Source organism: Cheilinus undulatus, linkage group 15 (assembly GCF_018320785.1).
Source record: "Cheilinus undulatus linkage group 15, ASM1832078v1, whole genome shotgun sequence".
In the NCBI taxonomy this organism is placed as follows: domain Eukaryota; kingdom Metazoa; phylum Chordata; class Actinopteri; order Labriformes; family Labridae; genus Cheilinus; species Cheilinus undulatus.
The window spans coordinates 35,824,405-35,844,250 of record NC_054879.1 but is presented as its reverse complement, the minus strand read 5'-3'; the positions used below and the strand labels follow the sequence as shown (position 1 = coordinate 35,844,250).

Below are 19,846 nucleotides of genomic sequence, written 5' to 3'. Positions count from 1 at the left end.
TTTAGCCACTTTTATTCCATTTCTGCCACTTTTGTCCTGTTTTTGCTACTTTTTGCCCACCTTTTTGCTATTTGCAATTTTTTGTCCCTTTTTACCATTTCATACCACTTTTCACACATTTAAGCTGCTTTTTGCCAATAAATGCCACTTTTTGCAGATTTTTCCACCTTTTTGCTGCTGTTTGCCCATTATAGTCAATTTTAACTATTTTTTTGTTATGTTTTGCAGCTTTTTGACCATTTATGCCACCTATAACTCATTTTTTTCATCACTTTTCACCCATTTTGCCAAGTCCTGCCTTTTTTGTCATTTTTTCCCCATTGTTGCCACTTTTCACCCAATATTTGCAACTGTATGCCTGTTTTACCCTTTTCACCCATTTTTGCCACTTTTTGGCAATTTTTGGCCACCTTTTACTTATTTTTATTGCCACTGTAACCCTTTTTGCCACATTTCACCACATAGTTTGTGGCTCTTGCAGAGTTTATTTCCAACAGTTTGGCTCTTTGGTAGGGCAGGGTTGAGTAACCACTAGAAGGCCCCTTAGAGGGTGCCTTACTGTGTTTTGTCCACTAAAAGGGTACCCTAGAGGGCACTTTACCATGATTTATCCACTAGTGGGATACCTACTTACCTAAAAACACAACATCCCACAAAAACAGATTTTTAAAATTGTTATTCAAAACAATATATTGTCATTTTTTAAAAGAAATTACAGTATGCTGAAATGATGAAAAATACCAGTGCCAGTCCTGTAAAGCATGGTCCCCGGCCCCCATGTGCAACATTAATTTTTTATATCAAATTAAAATGATCATATTTCCTGATTTACTTGGCCTATTGACATCAAACAAAAACTGAAAGAAAGCTTAAAGATCATGCTTTCCACATAGAGTGGTTGCAATGCAAAATGTGGCTTTGTTTTCATGCTGTCATGTTACAAAAGTAGCGCATGATGAAATCACGCTGGCGTGATCATGGGCCCCTAAGGGCTACGATGTTACTCTAAAAGGCACTTGACTATTTTTTGTTCTCTGTAAGGCCGTCCTACATAAGGGGTACTTTACCATGTTTTGTCCTCTGATAGGGTACCCTGGTGCTTTACTATTTTTTGTCTACTGGAAGGGTACCCTAGAGGGTGCTTAACCATGTTTTGTTCACTTGTAGGGTACCTTAGAGGGAACTTTCCTAAGTTTAGTCGACTGCTAGGACAACCCAATATGGCACTTTATAATGATTTGTTTTTTGAAGGGCACTTAACCAAGTTCTGTCCATTTCCTCATGTAATGAGGGCACTCTGGGGGTCTTTTATCAGTGTCGGTGCACAGCGGCATCCAAAGGGCACTTTCAAAGTTTTTTCAACATCAGGGCATCAAAGGGTGCAATCAACCCCCAAACCCCTCGAGTCCACCAGTGTTACAGTCAAAAGAGGCATTGCTGCTCATAGAGGCTTTAAATTATGTTTTCTAAAAAATATATCCTTTTATATCGTAAATGTGCTTTGAAAAATACGTTTTTGCTCGTTTGACTCCTACCTCCTGCAGGACAGGGCATTGTAGACGTTTAAAAAATAATTATAGAAATGATGAATCTTTCCTCTGTCTGCTTTGCTATGAAGGGCATAAAGAAGGAATAGTATTTATTTCAGTCTACAAGTTGAAACTTCCTGCAGGAGCTTTAAAGTGCACATTATGACCTGGTAGTTTAGGCTATCTTCAGTTTTTGGCCTCTACTGTGCCTGATGTCTACAGGATAAATACCTACAAAAGAATAAGATGCACTCCACTCTCCACATAACAATGACATAACACACAACATACTAATAACAGTGACAGTCCATAAACAAAGAGGATGCTGTAATGTGTCCACTGAGGCGGACTCATCATTAGACTCTAAGTGCCCTGGGGGTCTTCAGGGATGTAAACAGCAGCATCAGGCATTAGTAGGTCAGAGCTGAAAGTGCTCGATCCCTATGCATTATTAATCGTGTCTGTGCTAATTGAAAGTCATAACTCGGCAAATGAAGCGTCTGGGGCAGACATCACGCCCCGCCACCCTGCAGCCACAGGATCCCCGTAGACTTAGACACAGCTAATTTTAGATGGACTCTTTTTGCTCAGAAGTGGGGGTGGGTTTTGTGAGGTTTCTGAGTTTTATTGTGAGTTGACAAGCCTGACAATGAAAGGATTGTTGTTGTGAAGCTGCAGTTAACAAGAGCTTAGTTACATAACACAGTGATATTAAGCTTTAACTTGATGTGTGCTTAATCTGTCAAACTATTATCTCTGTCTCTATTCTGTCTCTTTTTAAATGTTGGATTTGAGTTCCTTTAACAATGATAACTTTGACATTTTTCTCCTTTTGTTTGCTCAAACATGATTAATTTTAGTCACATTAACTCCAACATATTGGCCTTTTTACATCGGATACATCAGCATGTCACCTGTTAACCCTGAGTTTTCTAATGATGATCCATTAACTGTTAATGTAAAATTGTTAGTTATTTGGCTGTGAACTTAGAGTGCTTCAAAGTGCCACCACAGAGGAGAACATGCAGGTTACGGTAGACCCACTGTCGTGTGGATACTTGTTGTTGTTGTGGAAATGAATGGCTGGTATTCAGGGCATGTGAAATCTCTCCGCCTAAATATACTCACAGTGGATTATGTACAGTATACTGTTACAGGACCCATGTATAGCTTAATGTATACATCACTATAATAAGCTCCAATAATTACATCACTGTGGCACATGGCACAGTACATAAGGCTCTCTGCACTTGTACTTTATGCATATTTTAAATTCATGTATAAATCATGAGATGATGAACCACACTACATATAAGGTGTATGTAAAAATATGAACATGGCTTATCTTTATAGTCCTTGCTTTGTGCACTGGGGTGCAGTCATATTGGAAAAGAAAAGGGCAATCCCTAACTAATGCCACAAAGTTGGAAGCATAGCATTGTCCAAAACGTCTTGGTATGCTGAAGCATTAACATTGGCCTTCACTGGATATAAGGGGCCTGGCCCAAACCCTGAAAAAAAGTCCCCGTACCATTATCCTTCCTCCATCAAACTTCACAGTTGGCACAATGCGGTCAGGGAGGTCATGTTCTCCCAGCATCCACCAAACATAGACTGGCCCATCAGGCCCGTTTCCACTGCTCCACAGTCCAGTGTTACTGCGCTTTACACCACTCCATCCAATACCTGGCATATGACTTGGTGATGTGAGTATTACATACAGCTGCTTGGCCATGGAAACACATTCCATGAAGCGCCTGCTGCACAGTTTTTGTGTTTACATTTAACATCAGTGGAAGTTCAGAACTCTTCAGCTGTGGAATCAGCAGAGCATTGATGACTTTTACAAACCATGCACCCTTAGCAGATGTGGACCCCACTCTGTGATTTTACTTGGTCTTCCACTTTGTGGCTGAGTTGCTGTTGTTCCTAAACGCTTCCACTTTCTAATAATAACACCTACAGTTAGCTGTGAAATATCCAGCAGGGATGAAATTTCACGATCCATCACAGTACCACGCTTGAAGCCACTGAGCTCTTCAGAAAGACGCATTTTGAATCACAAGTGTTTACAAATGTAGACTGCATGGTTAGGTGCTTGACATTATACACCTGTGGCAACAGGTCTGATTGAAACACCAGGTGTGGCTAAATACTTTTGTCCATAAAGTGTGTTTTATGCTTGCTTAATATAGACTGGGACAGGCCTGGGGCACCAGGGGTTGCAGAAACTTAAAGGTCAAAGGAGGAAAACAACAAACCCCAGACCTTTCACCAGCTAGACTCTTACTACCATGAGAGACACTGATACAAAAGAAAGCTGCTGTACCACTGAAAAGCAACTATCTCCTCTTTTAAAGGACAAAAATGTATGAGAAAAAAGATCACTGAGAGACCAAAAATGACCGAGCTGCAAAGACAAAAAGTAAAAATATTGATTGTAATGATTAAGGAATAACAGAAATTAAGAAATACTGAAATAACCAAAACATGTGAAAATGAAATGTTACTAAAAATAGGAGTCTCTGTACATGGTACTCAGTCATAGAGGGTATTGATGAGGATGATTTGTAAAAATCTGATCGAAAAAAAAGTCCATGTCATTCTAACTTAAAGCACCAGCGATGAACCTACTGGTTATGTTGATCTTGGCGCCCCCTGTGGACAAAGTTTAATGGTCAGCTCCTTGCTGACTTTGTCTTGTACATGCCAATTAAAAATATTTTGTCACATAAAAAATGTCAATGCTCATTATTTGAACTATACATGCTACTCACAATGAATCTTTTGAATGTGAAAAAAACGTAAAAGGGTCTGTTTCTGCTGTGTGAGGTTATATTGTTTTTGTCTGACACCAACCCTACAGCAGAGATGAAGCGTGTTTCAAATAACTACCACACACAGAGATAATCAATCTCATCCCTGATGGTTGTATTTGATTTTGTAGGTCATAAAGAGGTGTCAATATGATTTCAGGCTGTTATATAACTTGCTAAAAAACTCCTCACAGTAGCTTTATTTAATGCATGTTTTGCAGATGATGTCGTTTCTATCCCACTATTATATAAACCTGCATGTAAATTACCAGAATCAACCCTATTAGTTGTTTCAGCATAAAATGCTTGTTACCTACTTTGGTAATAATTCATGCTAAAGTTAAATTGCATGTATGGAATTCTAAGTCAAATTTAAGATGGGCTAGATTTTTGTGTCGAAATACTATTTTATTTCATAGGGACTAAGAAATTAAATATTTCACACCTATGGTGCATTAAACAATTGTTTGAGTTTGTAGCTTTATTTTCAACTGTCACTATAGAAGGCCCAAAAGAGAGCTTTTATTTTACTCCATTTTCCATGAAAACAAGCAATTTCAAGTTGTTTTTTGGTGATTTGATGCAAACATGTTGCTATTTGAGAAAACAGCGTTGGGTTTCCTGTGATGACAAAATATGTTTTAAGATAAAAAACAACAACTGAAATCAACTGGTTATCACAAAACATGTTATACTGAATTAAAAAGATTTGGCTGTCAAACGCTTAAAGATTTTAATCGTGACTAAGCTCAAGATTTCTATAGTTAATCACAATTAATCTCCTGTTTTGCCACACTTTGAAATTCCACTGTTTTGCATATAGAAGTTTGTTGGTTTCATTCTGGACTAAGACTGAGTGACGTCCTGTCTGGATACGGACCAGCTTTTATCTTGAAAGAAGACAACAAACTTCGGGCAAATGAAAGATCATGACGTTAACTTAACAGTGGAAAAAGGAACCGAAAAGGAAAATCAGGGTACAGTTTAATAATAAGACTTCCTGCTTTTATTTTGAAAGAAAATATCAAAATTTGGTAACCTTGCAAAGCAGACCAATCAGCCCGTTTCCGTGTTTCTCACTGGTGAATCCATCTTGCAAAGCTCCCGTCTGAACCTTTTGGGCCCGGTTAGAAAGTGACAGGACCAATCAGCAACGAGGGGCAGTACTTTGTGGCGTGGCAGAGTCGTGACGTATGCAAGCAGCAACCACAGACTGTAGAAAGAACTGGATGAACCCAGTGTGACATCAGCCGTCTGCTTACCATAGGCGGACTCAAACAGCTCTTCTGTTTGTCTATCTGTTCAATTACTTATTTTCTCTTGTTGTAAATTTGGAATATATGAATAAAGCTTTTCTTAAAAAAACAAAAAAAACAAACAGCTCTCGAAGCCAATCCGCGGCAGCTTCCATATTGAAATCGCCGTCTCAACCGAACTTTGATCAACCTAACAGCCCCCCTACTAAGCACGACTTCCTGTCAGCTAGCTAGCTAGCATTCTGGTTGACAGAAACGTAGCCTCTGCCTGTCGAGCTATCTGTCAATCAAATGAGATGCGCCAATCAGTCCGCAGTGAGGTTTTTCCTAAATATAATCTAAACTATTGTGGTACCAAAAATATTCACACCCCCTGTATAGTGACAGCACATGAAGACATTAGCTAATGAGACACATTTGTTTTGTTTTTTTTAACCAGGCTGTAAACCAGTTTATTTCTAGTGTAAAAACCAACTGTTTAACAGGTGTCCAGACGGGACTTCCTGTGTTCCTGCAGCCAGCCTCAAGTGGACACTCGCAGTATTGCAATTTTTTGCTCTTCCGCATTGGCTTCATTTTTCAGGACCGGAGGTTGCCGCTTGGCAGCAACAAGAGGCTGGTGCAGTTATGGCGGAAGACATTAGCGTGGATGCTGCTAAAGCGCCAGTTTCATCATAAGTTGACGACATTTCTTCGTTAAAGGAAGAACAAAGAACTGCACTTAGTTGTTTTCTATTCAAAAACGACAAAAGTCATGTACTGGCATGCCTGTAGTCGCCATGGTTTGTGTTATGTTGTTCTATGTGGAGTTCATACCTCGGTAGCGGCTACAACGTCACGTGTTTTGTTGCTCTGATTGGCCTGTAAAGATGTGACAGACAGAACATTCATCCAATCACCCTCTGAGTTTTTTTCAAAGGCTCTACCCTTTCCCAAACGCTGTCTATCAGTGGTTTCCCACATCTATCTGGCATGCCAGGTTAAAACTTTGCTATATCAAAGATGATTACATTAACTTAACCATGGAAAATGAACTTGTTTTGGACTGTTTTGAACAGTGAAAAATAAGAATAATAAAATTAAATTAAAACTCTGATTATGGACCTTAATTGCATCATGTTAAATGAGAGTTGACACCCCTGAAAATAGGTGAAAATCTAGGGAAAACAACTTAAATTTTATCATTAAAGATAGTAAAAAAATGCATGGATACATGTCGTCTTTAGGCTTCCTTATTTGCTTTGTAAATACACATTTTAGGTATCATTTTCAGTAGCATTTAATATGGCTGGCAACAGCTCTGAACTTTAACTTGTGAAAAAAAATTATACACTATTGCTTCTTTACTAATAGTAAATTATCAGAATACTTTTTCCACATCTACTGTAAGTATTATGTTTGAAATTACCACAATTTTGAAATAACACTGGGAAGTATAAAGGCTAGTAGTTAATATATACAGTCTGTCTCTATTTCTGGACATTGATTTTCTGTCTCTTAACTCAGAGGCTCGTGTATGTGGAGGAGGTAATATTTCTTTCAGTGCAGTATCAAATATACTCCAGCAGAGATGAGAGAGCCTCAGTGCGCATGCGTAGCGTAGTCATCTGACGGGGTGAGCGCTCTGTGGACGTTACTGCTACATCAAGGGCCAGCACTGTTATCACAGAGCGGGACACAGACACCCTCCATGAAGGACCGTCTCCTGCAACAATAAAAACACTCCAACTATCCGAGAAGCAACCGGAAACACGAACCGGGCGTTTGGAGGTTCGCACGCGGGGACATTTTCCCTCTGAAATGTAGCCAGCAGCGCGTGCATGTGTTGTGGTATCGGCTCGGTCGCTGCATGGCTCTTCACAGGGATGCCATGAAAATCAGAACAGCCGACTGAGAGACCGCTGCTCCTCGCTATCACAGACACGGCGGCGGCGGCGGCGGGAGAGGAGGTGAACGATGGATTCTGGTAGAAAGATCCACTTTAGGTAGCGATCACGAAGATCCACGGAGAGCTGAACGTCTCTGTTGCACCGTGAAGTCGCCGCCGGAGCCGACTAAAAGATGGATTTCAGCCTGCTCCGGAATATCATCAGCAGATACGTAAGGGCCCCCGTCTGTCAACATTGTCACAACTGTAGCTCTGTGACCTGCAAGTGCAACCAAATATCATGCATTTTAACTGAGTTTATTTCTTGTTTTGCTGTCTCACATCAGCTCTCCTTTTGGGGTATACATTTTTGCACACTACTGCATTCACAGCGTGGATAATCAACACTTCTCTAATGATAAACATTGCACTCGAGCAGCTTTTGGCAGGCCATCCACTGTGGGCTTTACAATGTTGTTTTGTGGGACTGAATGGGGAATGTGCCAGTAGCTACAGATGCAGTGATGGCTGGTGAATGTGTGGAATAGGAATGAACTTGGCTGGCCCAGTTTAGCTGCTTTCATAGTGAGTTACTACAAGCATGCATACTAAACTATCCTCATGGCTTGCAGTTGCCCTGGTCTGCAGAGGAAATAAATCCTAATGAGGGCTACAGAGGCCTTGCAGGGACACATTCTGCAGCATAAGTTTGGGAATTTATATTTACGCTTGCAGCTTTAAACAAGAAAGTTCCTCGGGTTTAACTAGAGGAAAAATAGTGCTTGATTATCCACTTTGTGAGTTGCCATACATTGTTGTTCTGTGTGGGGAAATTTGGTTATTTCTTGAAAAGCCAGGCTGATTCAACTAAGCCATCTTTATTTGGTTAATTGACAACATTGTAGTTTACATATTTATACATTTTAATGTTAATTTTGGGCCCTGTATGCCTTTATTAAAAAGACAGGAGTGGATGGAGTCAGCAGAGAGAGAGAGACAATGACAAATGACATGCAGAAAAGGATTTGAACCCCATCTGCCTGCTTAAAGGACAACAGCCTCTGTATACAGGGCATGCAGGCATAACCACTAGGCTAAACATGCCCCAGAGAATCATTGAAATACATTTGAAACAAACCTATCAAGAACAAATAAGTCCTGAATTTATTCCCACTGCTGTCTATGTAAATTATGTCACTTTTAAAAAAAAATTTTCAACTTTTTCCAAGCAAAAGGATACTGTTTGATTTCAGTGATTTATTTCAATAAGGACTTGCCAAGCCATAAGTAACTACATCTGTTTCATGAGATCTGTGGATGCAGAGGAATGAGTCCATCAATTTTTTTCTCCAATTTTTGATGAATGCAGTAACCACTTAATAAGATAGAATCTATATCTTTGTTACATCGTGGTTTTGAAACAGATAGGCCAGTGATTTTCAAACATTTTTTGTGCAAGGCACACCTGAGATAAAGCCAAAATCTTAAGGCATACCATCTTTATGTACATGCAAAAATCGCCTCTTTAAATTTTCTTACAGTACCTTTAGTTGATGTACAGTTGTAATTAGAATGCATGGTTGTTCCAATTTACAACACTACCCCATTTGGGAACAACTGAATCATGCAAATACATGCTGCTAGAATTTATATTTTTGCATCGTACTTTTCAGCCATAGCCTAATTCACAGTTATAAAAGCAATCTGCTGTAGCAAATCCAAAACTTTTTGTACCTCTTTTAAGTAATTTTCACACCAAATTATTTTAAAAAGCGCATATGAAACAAAGGCGCAGTAAGAATATACCAGAAATACCAAAGGAATGTTCTGTTCTCTAAGAGGTTGTCCAATTTTTTGATACTTTTATAATCATAGTGATAGGCCATGGTTGTACAGATTGCCAAGGCACACCTAAACTGGCCTCCAGGCACACAAGTGTGCCTTGCCACACCATTTGAGAACCCCTGAGCTAGGCTATTTATGTTGTTTGATTTTTACCAGAGATGCACCACTTCCTAAAATGAGGAAAATTTAAAATGAAAATTTAGCTGGTTGCCAATACTGATACAAATGTTTAGAGTGCACAGATTGTGAAAATCAGGGCTCATTCAGATACCAGTGTTTACGGAGATATTTTAACTGATAGCCATTGCTGATGCCAATGAGACACAAAAAAGACTAGATTTTTTTGCAAGGGATGCACAATTTTATACTGTAAATATTGATCATATGAACAATTAAGATAGTGGAGTTGGACTAGCAGACCCCTGACAGAAGATGTCTTTTTCTTTATCATCATTCCTAAAACTTAAAAGTGTGTTTTTAAGGACTGAAACATGCTGATTTGTTCATCTTTAAACTTTAAACTTTATATGTTGAGGACTGAGGTTTTCAGTTTGAACATTTAAATGTCAGTTTTGTATCAATCTAAAATTGGTATCTAAAATTAAATTTTAAACATGTACATATCCAATATCTGCAAAACCCAATATCATACAATTGTATTAGCTGTAAATGTCAGCAAAAAGATTCATTCCTGCTAATACTAATCATTGACTTTTTTATGATATATTTCTGGGCTTTTTATGCCTTTATTTAGAGCAGACGACAGTGGATTGAGTCAGATGAGTGAGTGTAAGAGCTGTGGTAAAGGAGCTGCAGGCCAGATTCTAGCCCGACCACTTGTGTACGTGGGGCCCAATATCTTCTGACACTAGGGATGCACAATATTATCAACATGATATTGGCATGAGCAGATATGAAAATTTCTGCCTGTATCAGCTGTAAATATCGGCTGTAAAAACGAATAAGTTGGTGGCGTTTTGGGAACTACCAGCAGACCTAGTTGAAGTCTTTTTCTTTATTCATCATCATTCCTTCCTCTTTTAAGTGTTTTTAAGGGCTGAAATTGTTTTATCTGTTCATCCTCAAACTTTAAATTATGTTTTTAAGGACTGAGGTTTAAGGTCTGAACTACTTTTAAATATCAGCATATTGGATATCAGAAAAAATCAAATATTGTGCGTCCTTACCTGATACAGATATCATGCCAATAATATCATACAAACCTTGTTTTTTCATCACTTCTTTTGGTGTAAGATTCCCATGATTTTGTCTCATATTTCATCATTAAAACAGATCTGTGTGATAAAAAATCTCTTGTATAAATCAGCAATTAGATGTGCTAGATGCCAGCATTACACTGACAGTAAAGAACAAATTTCCTGCTACTGTTGTCTGCTCATACCGCATTATTTGCCACTGTGCCAAGGCCTGACTACAGGGCTGATATTGCCGATACTAATGTAAAACTGATGCGCCAGTACATCCCTACGACTATCTTTTTCATTCCTTGTTTGGTGCATGACTCCCTTTATGCTGAGAGGTTCTCTCTCATTTAACCATGAAATCAGATCAGATTTCATCGACCAGGTGACTTCTCTTACCCAGTAAAAATGTTATGTTGGATTTAGCACTGAGGTATGCTAAAAAGCATTGAATAGATTGGACACAACAGATGAACATCGGCTGGTTCATGCCACACGATTTGCAGACTGGACAAATATTTGCTGACACTGCTGCAAAAGTAATGCATTCCTAATTTTCTAGTATCATAAAGTTTAAAATTCTGGTCCCATAACAGCCCTCATTTGTGGCATATACTCCGTCCGGCTGTCAAAATGAAGATTGACCGACACGTATCATATTGATCTTGAAAAGTAGGAGCAAAAAAGTTTCGATGATATATGTCACTATGTATCACTATTACTTTTAGTAATATGTTTGCAGATTGAGTTAATATCTGAGCTAAAAAGAAAGTAGTTTCTGGAGTGGATTGTGCTACAAGCATGCATACTTAACTGGTTGCAGTTTACCTCCTCTGCAGGGGAAATAAATCCCAATCAGGACTACAGAAGCCTTGCAGGGACTCAGTCTGCAGCTTTTTTTTGTGATTTTTACACTGACACTCCCAGCGCTATAGTGTGCTAAGTTTTGCGGGTTTAACCGGAGTTAAACATCACTTAAATGCAGAGTCCTGCATGGCCTTATCAATATCAGTAATCAGAGTTCTGTCAGTTAGTAGGAAATGTCCTCTCATAAAAACAACAAGAAGGGGAGCTGTAACTGCATTACTGGAGGGTCTGGTCTGAGCAGGCCGCTGCCATCATCAGCACTCTCTGCTTATCATCCAGAGCAGGAAGCAGCTGGTCGGTGGGTGGCTGAATTAGAGGGAAAAGTGTCTAGTGGGAACCATCTCTGACAGGTCTTGTGATGTTCATCAGACTGGGCACCTCTGGAGCATCGTGACATCTGCTGTATACAGTCTGCAGCCCTTTCACCTGACCTTAAACTGGCTCAGGTGCTGTGACGATAACTGTCTGTATGAGCGTGTGCTGTCCTGTCTATTTTAATGTGTGTTTGTGAGTGCAGCAGGCGAATGACAGTGTGTAGCGAGCTTGACGGATGCTCCAGCAGGGCTAACATCAGGGGAAATCAGATCGACGAGTGAGGCGGCGAGGAAGGGTCATTGAACACGCCCCTCATCCCTCACCCTTTTCGCCTTTGCATCCTCACCCTGTTACATTATGAAGTAGACAAGGGATTAATCATTAATTCAATTATCCTGATATTGATTAAGAATCAGAGGCATGTGTGATGTATATTTGGCCTTCTATTACTGGTGTGTATCACCTTCTATTAACCCGCCATACTCTGAACAGCTGCTCCCATAATGAGGCCACATAGAAGAGCAAACATTACATCACGTAAGTGATTAACATGTGATCAGGAAGGCGCCTGGGCCTTTTCTCTGGACACACAAGCAGTAAGTCCCAACAAGGTCACTGCTTAATAGTTGCGACCAACCTCCTATCCTGCACTTTCAGCATTTTGTGTTAAATTTCCTGTATTAGTTTATCCGTGAGGCTCCCAGCCATGTAAGAATGAACTTAGATTTTTGGCCACTTGTAAAAGTTAATGAGCCATTTCACTCCATACTTTGATGCCTTATTATCATCCTTGAGTTGTGATTTGTCCTCAATGTTTTTGTGTAAAGAATATTAATGTTCAGTTGTGTTTTAAGGTCAGGTCAATGCTGCTCAGCTTATTTGTTCACGATTCCTGCAGTCTAACACCAGAAATCAGGCTTTGTTTAACTATCTCGGACTCAAGACAAGTAAAACATCAGTTTAAAGAGCTTTAGCAGGTAGACCAGCTTTAGCGCAACTCATGTTTCTGAGTCAAATCATCACAGTATGTTACTTTTATTTACCTGCCCTGTGGCCGGTAGGTTGAACAACAGACACTGCTCAACAATTGCCATATTTGGCTGGTGGTAGGTGGTAATCCCTGGTCTTAACACACTAGATATGTTGGAATAAGACTGCTGTATAAATGTGAAAATACTGAGATCTGTGTGTGACTGAGTTTGGATTTAGACTGTATGAAGGTTGTTCACCTCTTTCCTGGCTTGGTTTTATTTTAGCAGGGCAAATAAAGGAGCCCGTGACATCACCAGTCTTGATGGGGAATAACCCCACCCCTCTAACGCTACATCGATATAAAATCACAGAGCAGTTCATCTCAGTACAGTCTGGTGTGAGCTGATGCCACTGCCTTCATTCAAAGTTTACAGCAACAATCTAAATTTGCGGGTCATTAGAAGTATCATAACAGAGATATTTGTGCCTGAAAAAAGTAAATTTAATCCCCAACTTGTGTCTCTACCAGGCAGCTGCGCTCTGATCAGAAGCATTTTTATCATACTCATATGATCATATTTCTCCTGAGTGGGTGTGGTTTCAGCTCATTCAACTGACATGCCCATATCATCATAGAGCGTATTTTACTGCCTAATTTTCCATGATTTTGAAGCTTAATTTCATAAATTTAGAGATGTTTTTCATGACTGAATTTTGGCCTGGTTGATCATAACAGCAGCCTGTTATACAACAAACCTGAAATAATGATTTTTTTAAATCACTTTACAGAGACTTAAATATTAGAAAAATCAATCAAATGTAGGTTAATGATTGAGTATGCCTAAATGGCTAGTGAATGGCTGACAAGGCAAATAGCCAATCCATCAGGATTTTTTGGAGGTCAATCAGATGTCAGGTGGCAAACTTAAGACCTGGCTATCACCGGCTCTGCCCCTGAACCGCTATTGTTACTGCTGCTTTCAGCTGTAATCCATGGGTGCATTATAAACCAAGATGTTGTTCTTTTGGTTTCCAGTATTTTTACCATTTACAGATGTTTTTACGTAACTAAAAACATCAGTGAATTCTTCGTGTCAAAATGTTTGTTTACATACTTAGCATGGCTGCCTTGTGCAGAAACTAAGTACAGTACAGTCATGCATATTTCATTTTATATTAAGAATTTGCTGCAGGCCAAACAAAAATAGACCATGGGTTGTATTTAGCCCCTGGACCACAGTTTTAACACACCTGGTCAAATTTGTAATACTCTTCCAAAAATATTTGTATGCTGTAGTTTGAGATGCTTTTGTGTTAAAAAAAACTTTGTTTACCATGTGACATAATTCAACCTCCATTTTTACAACTTGTGATTTTGCACTGAAACTGGATAAACAGTCTGGATTGTGTAGCCTATAAATAGGTATTTAGATCTGTAAAATAGAGCACTATATGAACAGAAAAAATGAAATTCAATGTTCTTATTGCTGTGTTGATTTCCTGCTTTTAAGCCTGTTTTCTTACTCAGGAAAAACTGCTGGTGAATTGAGCCTGTGCTGTACAGTAATAGTTTTACTGAAAAAGTAAGGTGTCACGGTGTTCTGCAGAGCGTGAAGTTTAAATGGGACGTTAGGTTGCATAATGAGCCAACGCTTTAAAACTTTTCCACTCGGTTTGGCAAAAGAGCAGGACTTAAACTAAATGCAATAAGATATACAGTAAATCAGGACTGGGTTTTGTTCTTAGTAGAATCTGGGGCAGGAAATGATGGGAAGAGATGTAATAGATTTATCTGTAAATTGACTTCCTGTTGTTTGAACAGATCACATTTGTGTGTTATATATGCCTGCTGTCTCCACTCCCTCTTCTTTGGTGCCTTTTTGTCGTCTGGTAATAATAGCGATGGCGTGATGTCTCAGACTGGCGCAAAGTGTGAGGACTGCGTGAGGTCATGATCCGGATCAGACGGAGGCTGGCATGTGTGAGAGAGGGTCTTATTAAAGATACAGGCTGCCTTATAAGGGTATGGATGTGCTCTCTTATTTGCCTCTCATATCATTTTGATAGATTTTAGAGAATTTCATAACAACTTCCACTTTGTCTTAAGCTTTATTTACCCTTGTCTCCCTCTACCCTTGCCCTACTTTACATCTAATCTTCAAATACACTGTTATTCTTGCAGGGACCCCTCACAACCTCAGCAGATAAAAGAGAAAGACCTTGCTTTCATCTAAAAGGGTGCCAGCAGGTCCCCAAGTGCCAAGGGGCTTTAGAAAGGTTCCTCGCAACTTTACAGCTATTTGAGCCGCCCAGCTAGTGTTGAAAGGGCAAAGCAACCTGCTAGATTACCCTTGGCAACATTAGCTGTCATGAACAGTTAAGGGCAGTCTATTCCTGTCTGCTTCCTTCCCTCAGAGATGGGGTCCTTTTGGAGAGACAGAAACTATAGGTGACAAAACCACACAGGATTTGTGTTGTGGTAAAGCTTTGCCAGCAGGTCCATGTGTTTATATCAGAGGAAACGGCCATGTAACAGCATGCTAGCTCATAAGAATGATTAAGTCTCACACAGCGTGCCCTGTACACAAAGGTTTTAGACACAGCTTCAAGCCTGTATTAGGATGTTGTTGGTTGAAAATGCAGACAAAATGAGAGGGGGGTTTATTCCTTTTTTTAGGATTCAGATTACGGTGGCAGGAGAGAAAAGAGAGATGAGAGGGAGGGAGAAAGAGAAGTAGCACAGCTGGATTAAAGACTTATGTAACAGCTGGATCACAGCGAGTCAAGAGGGAGAGGAGGCTGGGGCACAACAGAATACATTTTATAATTTATAAGTCTCCTGTCTCATAGTATTTGCCCTCTTTATTTTGTTGCAGGTGTGATCTTATTTGCGTCATCGGGGTGTGTGGTGGCTCTTGTTGTCAGTGTCAGCTGTTTAAACGGTGTCTGTAGAAGGAGGGTCACTGTTTTCTGTGGCTTCAGTCTGCACCTGTGTAGCAAATTCAACAGTTACAACGCCAAATGCAGCTTTCTTTCCATGTGAGGCACAATCCTTCTTCTTATTTCCCCCATTGGTGCTTTTGATGTTTACTCTTTCTTCCATTAAAAGATGTCCACAGAGAATACGATCTTAGGAGCCACAGTTGAACCAAATAAAAGCACTAAGAAGATGTAAAAGATACCTGCATTAACAGTTAAATCAACCATATCATATCAATTTTTTCGTAGTCAATTTCATAGCATTACACTGATGATGAAATCCTACAGGTTTGATCTATAGTCCAAACGTAATGAAGCCTCCACTGGTGCTGTTTCATTGCATTATGAACTCGCTGGCTTGTTGCTATGGTGATTAATGGCAAATGAGTAGTGTTGGAGTGTATATTGAGCAGGTAGCCTGCTTCCTTTTCAGCTGATCCAGGACTGAGGCTCCTTTTTTCTTGGCTCAATACTACATCAGCTTTTTTCTCTATAAATATAAAGATTGAACATTTTACCTTAAAGAAACCCAGGAATATTTTTAGCAGTACTATAAGTTCTAAATCAGGGTTCATCAACTACATTTATACAAGGACCAGCTTTCTCCTTGAAAGACACTTTGGGGCCTGAACTTTCAAATTAGGATATTTCAAAAATGGTCTGTTTGACATGTTTTTATTTGAATTTTTTTACTTTCTCTTGAATGTATGATATTCTAGCCTCTAACAGTGAGATCAGATCCTAAACTGCGGCCAGTCACAAGGGGGCGATTGAGATATTTTAGCAGGATATTTCTGAGGCTGCGATGTCGTACATCACTGGGTTTGACACTAATATGCTGTGCATTGATGAGTGAAAAACCCAAGCAGGAAATTTGCAGTCCCAAAATGTCTAAAGCTGAAAGTTGACTTTTATCTTATAAGTCTCTTTTATCTTATAAGGACTTATGGATGTGTTAAATGGGCATGATATCTGCTAGTAACGACTGACAGGTGGATTTCTGAAAAATGGATGAAGCATAAAGTCATTCCTGATGAAACTGTTTCAATCTCAGATGTTTCTAGGGTTGTTTTAATAGTCTAATCTGGTCTTAGAGTCAGATGGGAAGATGTGAGGGGCCTGATGTGGCCCGGGGCCTCCAGTTGATGATCACTGTTCTACATCTTGAAAATGTAAATGTTGGTTGAACTCGTACAAGTTAGAGTATGCCTCTTGGTTGTACCAGCTTTTTAAAAGTGTTTTTGTGGCTTTATTTGAAACCTAGCCAACCCAATTTAAATGACCATCAAAATTGTAATGAGCCAATAAAATGAAAGTAAAGTCAGAGTGTGAACATGAAGGGTTATTAATTTTGTATACAAAAACAAGTCACAGTGGTATCATAGGCATTAAAACAACTAATAGAAAAGACAAAGGTTTTAACTGCACCATTTTAAAACATCTTTTTGAATGAATAATCTAAGTTTTAATCTTGTCTTTGCAAATTTGTTAGTATGTATTTTAGGGTTGTCAAAATTAACGCGTTAATGCAGATTAATCCATCATCATGATTAATCTGATTAAAAATTTTAATGCAATTAACCCATCTACAGCGCAGATTGACTCAAAATCCCTGACATGTCTCTGGCAACAGATTTCGGGCAGTTTGTGCAAGTAGGGTTACCGTCGAGCATGCCGCCACGTATGCGCAAATGGGCCGTTGATCATTTTGCAGGAAGGAGTTTTCTTTTCACTGAAGCACTTCCAGCTTAAAATACAGCTACAAAATATATATTAACGCGAAGCATACGTTTGTTGGGGATTCTGCTAGCACTATGGCTAACGCGTCGCCAAGCTTGCAAAATGAAACGTGATTAATATAGATTAAAAATGAATTTTATTTATCATGATTAATCGAAATAAATCCACAGCAACCCTGTGATTAATCTGATTAAAAATTTTAATCGTTTGACAGCACTAATTTATTTATGTAAAGTTTGAACAAGGGGGAGCTACACTGTTATGCAAGAAAGCTAGCTGGTGTCAGCTTGACCTTCTTTAAAGGAAATGTATTTGTAAATGTAAGACTGTCATCCAGGGCTCCCCTTTATTTTGCTGCATTCATTTTCCTCTCTACCTTTACAAGCTTCCAAGGCCAGCTGCTGAGAAGCATCCCCACAGCATTGTGCTGCCACCTCCATGCTTAACAATGGGGATGTTGTGTTTGTGGCTGTGTGTAAGTGTTTGGTGAACGTCTTGTCTGATGACTAAAAGCACTATTTTGGTCTCATCAGACCAAAGAACTTTCTTCCACTTGACCATGGAGTCTCCCACATGCTTTTTGGTGAACTCTAGTTGAAATTTAATCTGAGTTTTCTTCAACAGTGGATTTCTCTTTTCCACTCTTCCATAAAGCTTTGACTGATGAACATGGGCAACAGTTGTTGTATGCAGAGCCTCAACCATCTGGTGTTGGCCTCACTCACTGGTCTCCTTCTTGCACTGTCACTCAGTTTGTGAGGACAGCCTGATCTATGCAGATTTACACGTGTCATATTCCTCCCATTTCTTGATGATGGGTTTAACCGAACCGATCTTTGTATCCCTCCCCTGACTTAAACTTTTCAATAACCTTTTCTCTGAGTTGCTTGGAGTGTTTTTTTGCCTTGATGGTGCAACGGTAGCCAGGAATCACTTTAATTAGTCATTTAAAGGGGGTTAATGAGTATGCAATCACTTATTTTACCTTACATATTTTTATTTAACTGACATTACTCTGTAGACTCAAGAGATGATGCTATTCTGGTACTTTGAGACTTATCTGCTGCCTTTGATACTGTTGATCATATGACCCTGTTATCACGTTTTGTAGACTTGTGTGGAGATTAAGGGGACTGCACTTAAGTGGTTTTAGTCATAATTAGCAGAGAGCAGCTTCTCTGTTCATCTTGGGGATTTGTTTTCCTCTGAGAAGGCCACTCTTACAAGTGGTGTCTCTCAAGGTCCTGTGTTTGGGCCCCATCCTATTTTTGTTGTATATATTACCTCTGGGGTCTATTTTCTAGAATTATAATGTCTCTTTCCAGTGTTTTGCTGTTGAAAGAATTGAAAGATAGGGATATATTTGATTGTCTAAAATAACACTTAATACAAAACACTGTTTGCTTTTTATGTCACACAACATTGACTGTTACTTGAAAAATTCAGGGACTAAAATACACAATTTAGTGATGCATGTGCTGTGTAATCATCTTGCATACATCCTCTGCACCGTTAGCATGAGTTCATCAAGGATGAGCGCAGTCAGATGAATTTGATCTGTGAGTTAATTAGCGATACCTGCTCAACATGCTGTGCGCTTCTGCAGCACAGCATGGTGGGACAGTGGGGGAGGGGTGAGACACGACCATTTAATCAGAGCAGTTAATGGTGTGTATCTTTTATTACATCTCTGGGGTTTAAAGAAGCTACATAACAGGGACTGTGTGGTTAGATTATAACACTGCAGGGTCAGAGGTTGCCTTTCCACCATACAAATATTCACATTGTCCTGTAAAGTGCAAGGGTAAAGATCTGTTATATCAGTTTAAATCCGGAGTTCAAATAGGTCAAAACTTTCCTCCCAAGAGAGCACTGCACAACATGAAAGAAGAAGTTACAGTGGTAGGATCATCGCCGTTATCAAATCCATCATGTCATTATTAATGATTGATGGTGATGTAAGAGCTGCCTCTTTGCTCGGGGGTTGTTTTAGCGTTGTTAATAAAGACAAAGCCTCCGTGTCCAGCGACCAACCAGCCGGCCACTTTGTCTGATGGTGCAGCAGCAGAGTGAAGAGAGAACAGTGGGCCGAGGGTTGATACGGATCAGTGAGGATTAATGATCAGATAACTGCAAACCACAATGCAATCTCTCTGTGTCTTTCTCCATCCCTCTGCCTCAGTCACACTGTCAGGAGTGTGACACTCACACTCAGGCAGAGGAAGAGGAGAAAACTGCAGATGGAAATATGAGGGGATAAATGATAAGATCAGGGGGATGTAGATCAAAGAGGAAAATACTGAGATGAAAGTAAAGGGGGAACTTAGTTGATTTGATGCGTTATGACGGATGTGACCTGCTTAGTTAAAGCCATAATTATTATAGTAGTAATGACTAAAACTTGCAAATAAGTTGGTAAATTAAGTACTGGATTGAAAGAAAGATCATTATCAGCAAT

General features: G+C 39.5%; 1 protein-coding gene across 6 annotated transcripts in view; it reads left to right on the top strand.

The window, feature by feature from the left end:
• The first annotated feature begins 7,233 nt into the window (after positions 1–7,233).
• LOC121522904 (phospholipid-transporting ATPase IH-like) overlaps positions 7,234–19,846 on the top strand; it is a 60,110-nt gene continuing 47,497 nt past the window's right edge. For all 6 annotated transcript variants that reach the window (XM_041807583.1, XM_041807582.1, XM_041807584.1 and 3 more), the window contains exon 1: positions 7,234–7,701. In XM_041807583.1, the coding sequence (XP_041663517.1) occupies positions 7,663–7,701 (39 nt within the window). In that variant the 5' untranslated portion in view covers positions 7,234–7,662. The remainder of the gene's footprint in view (positions 7,702–19,846) is intronic.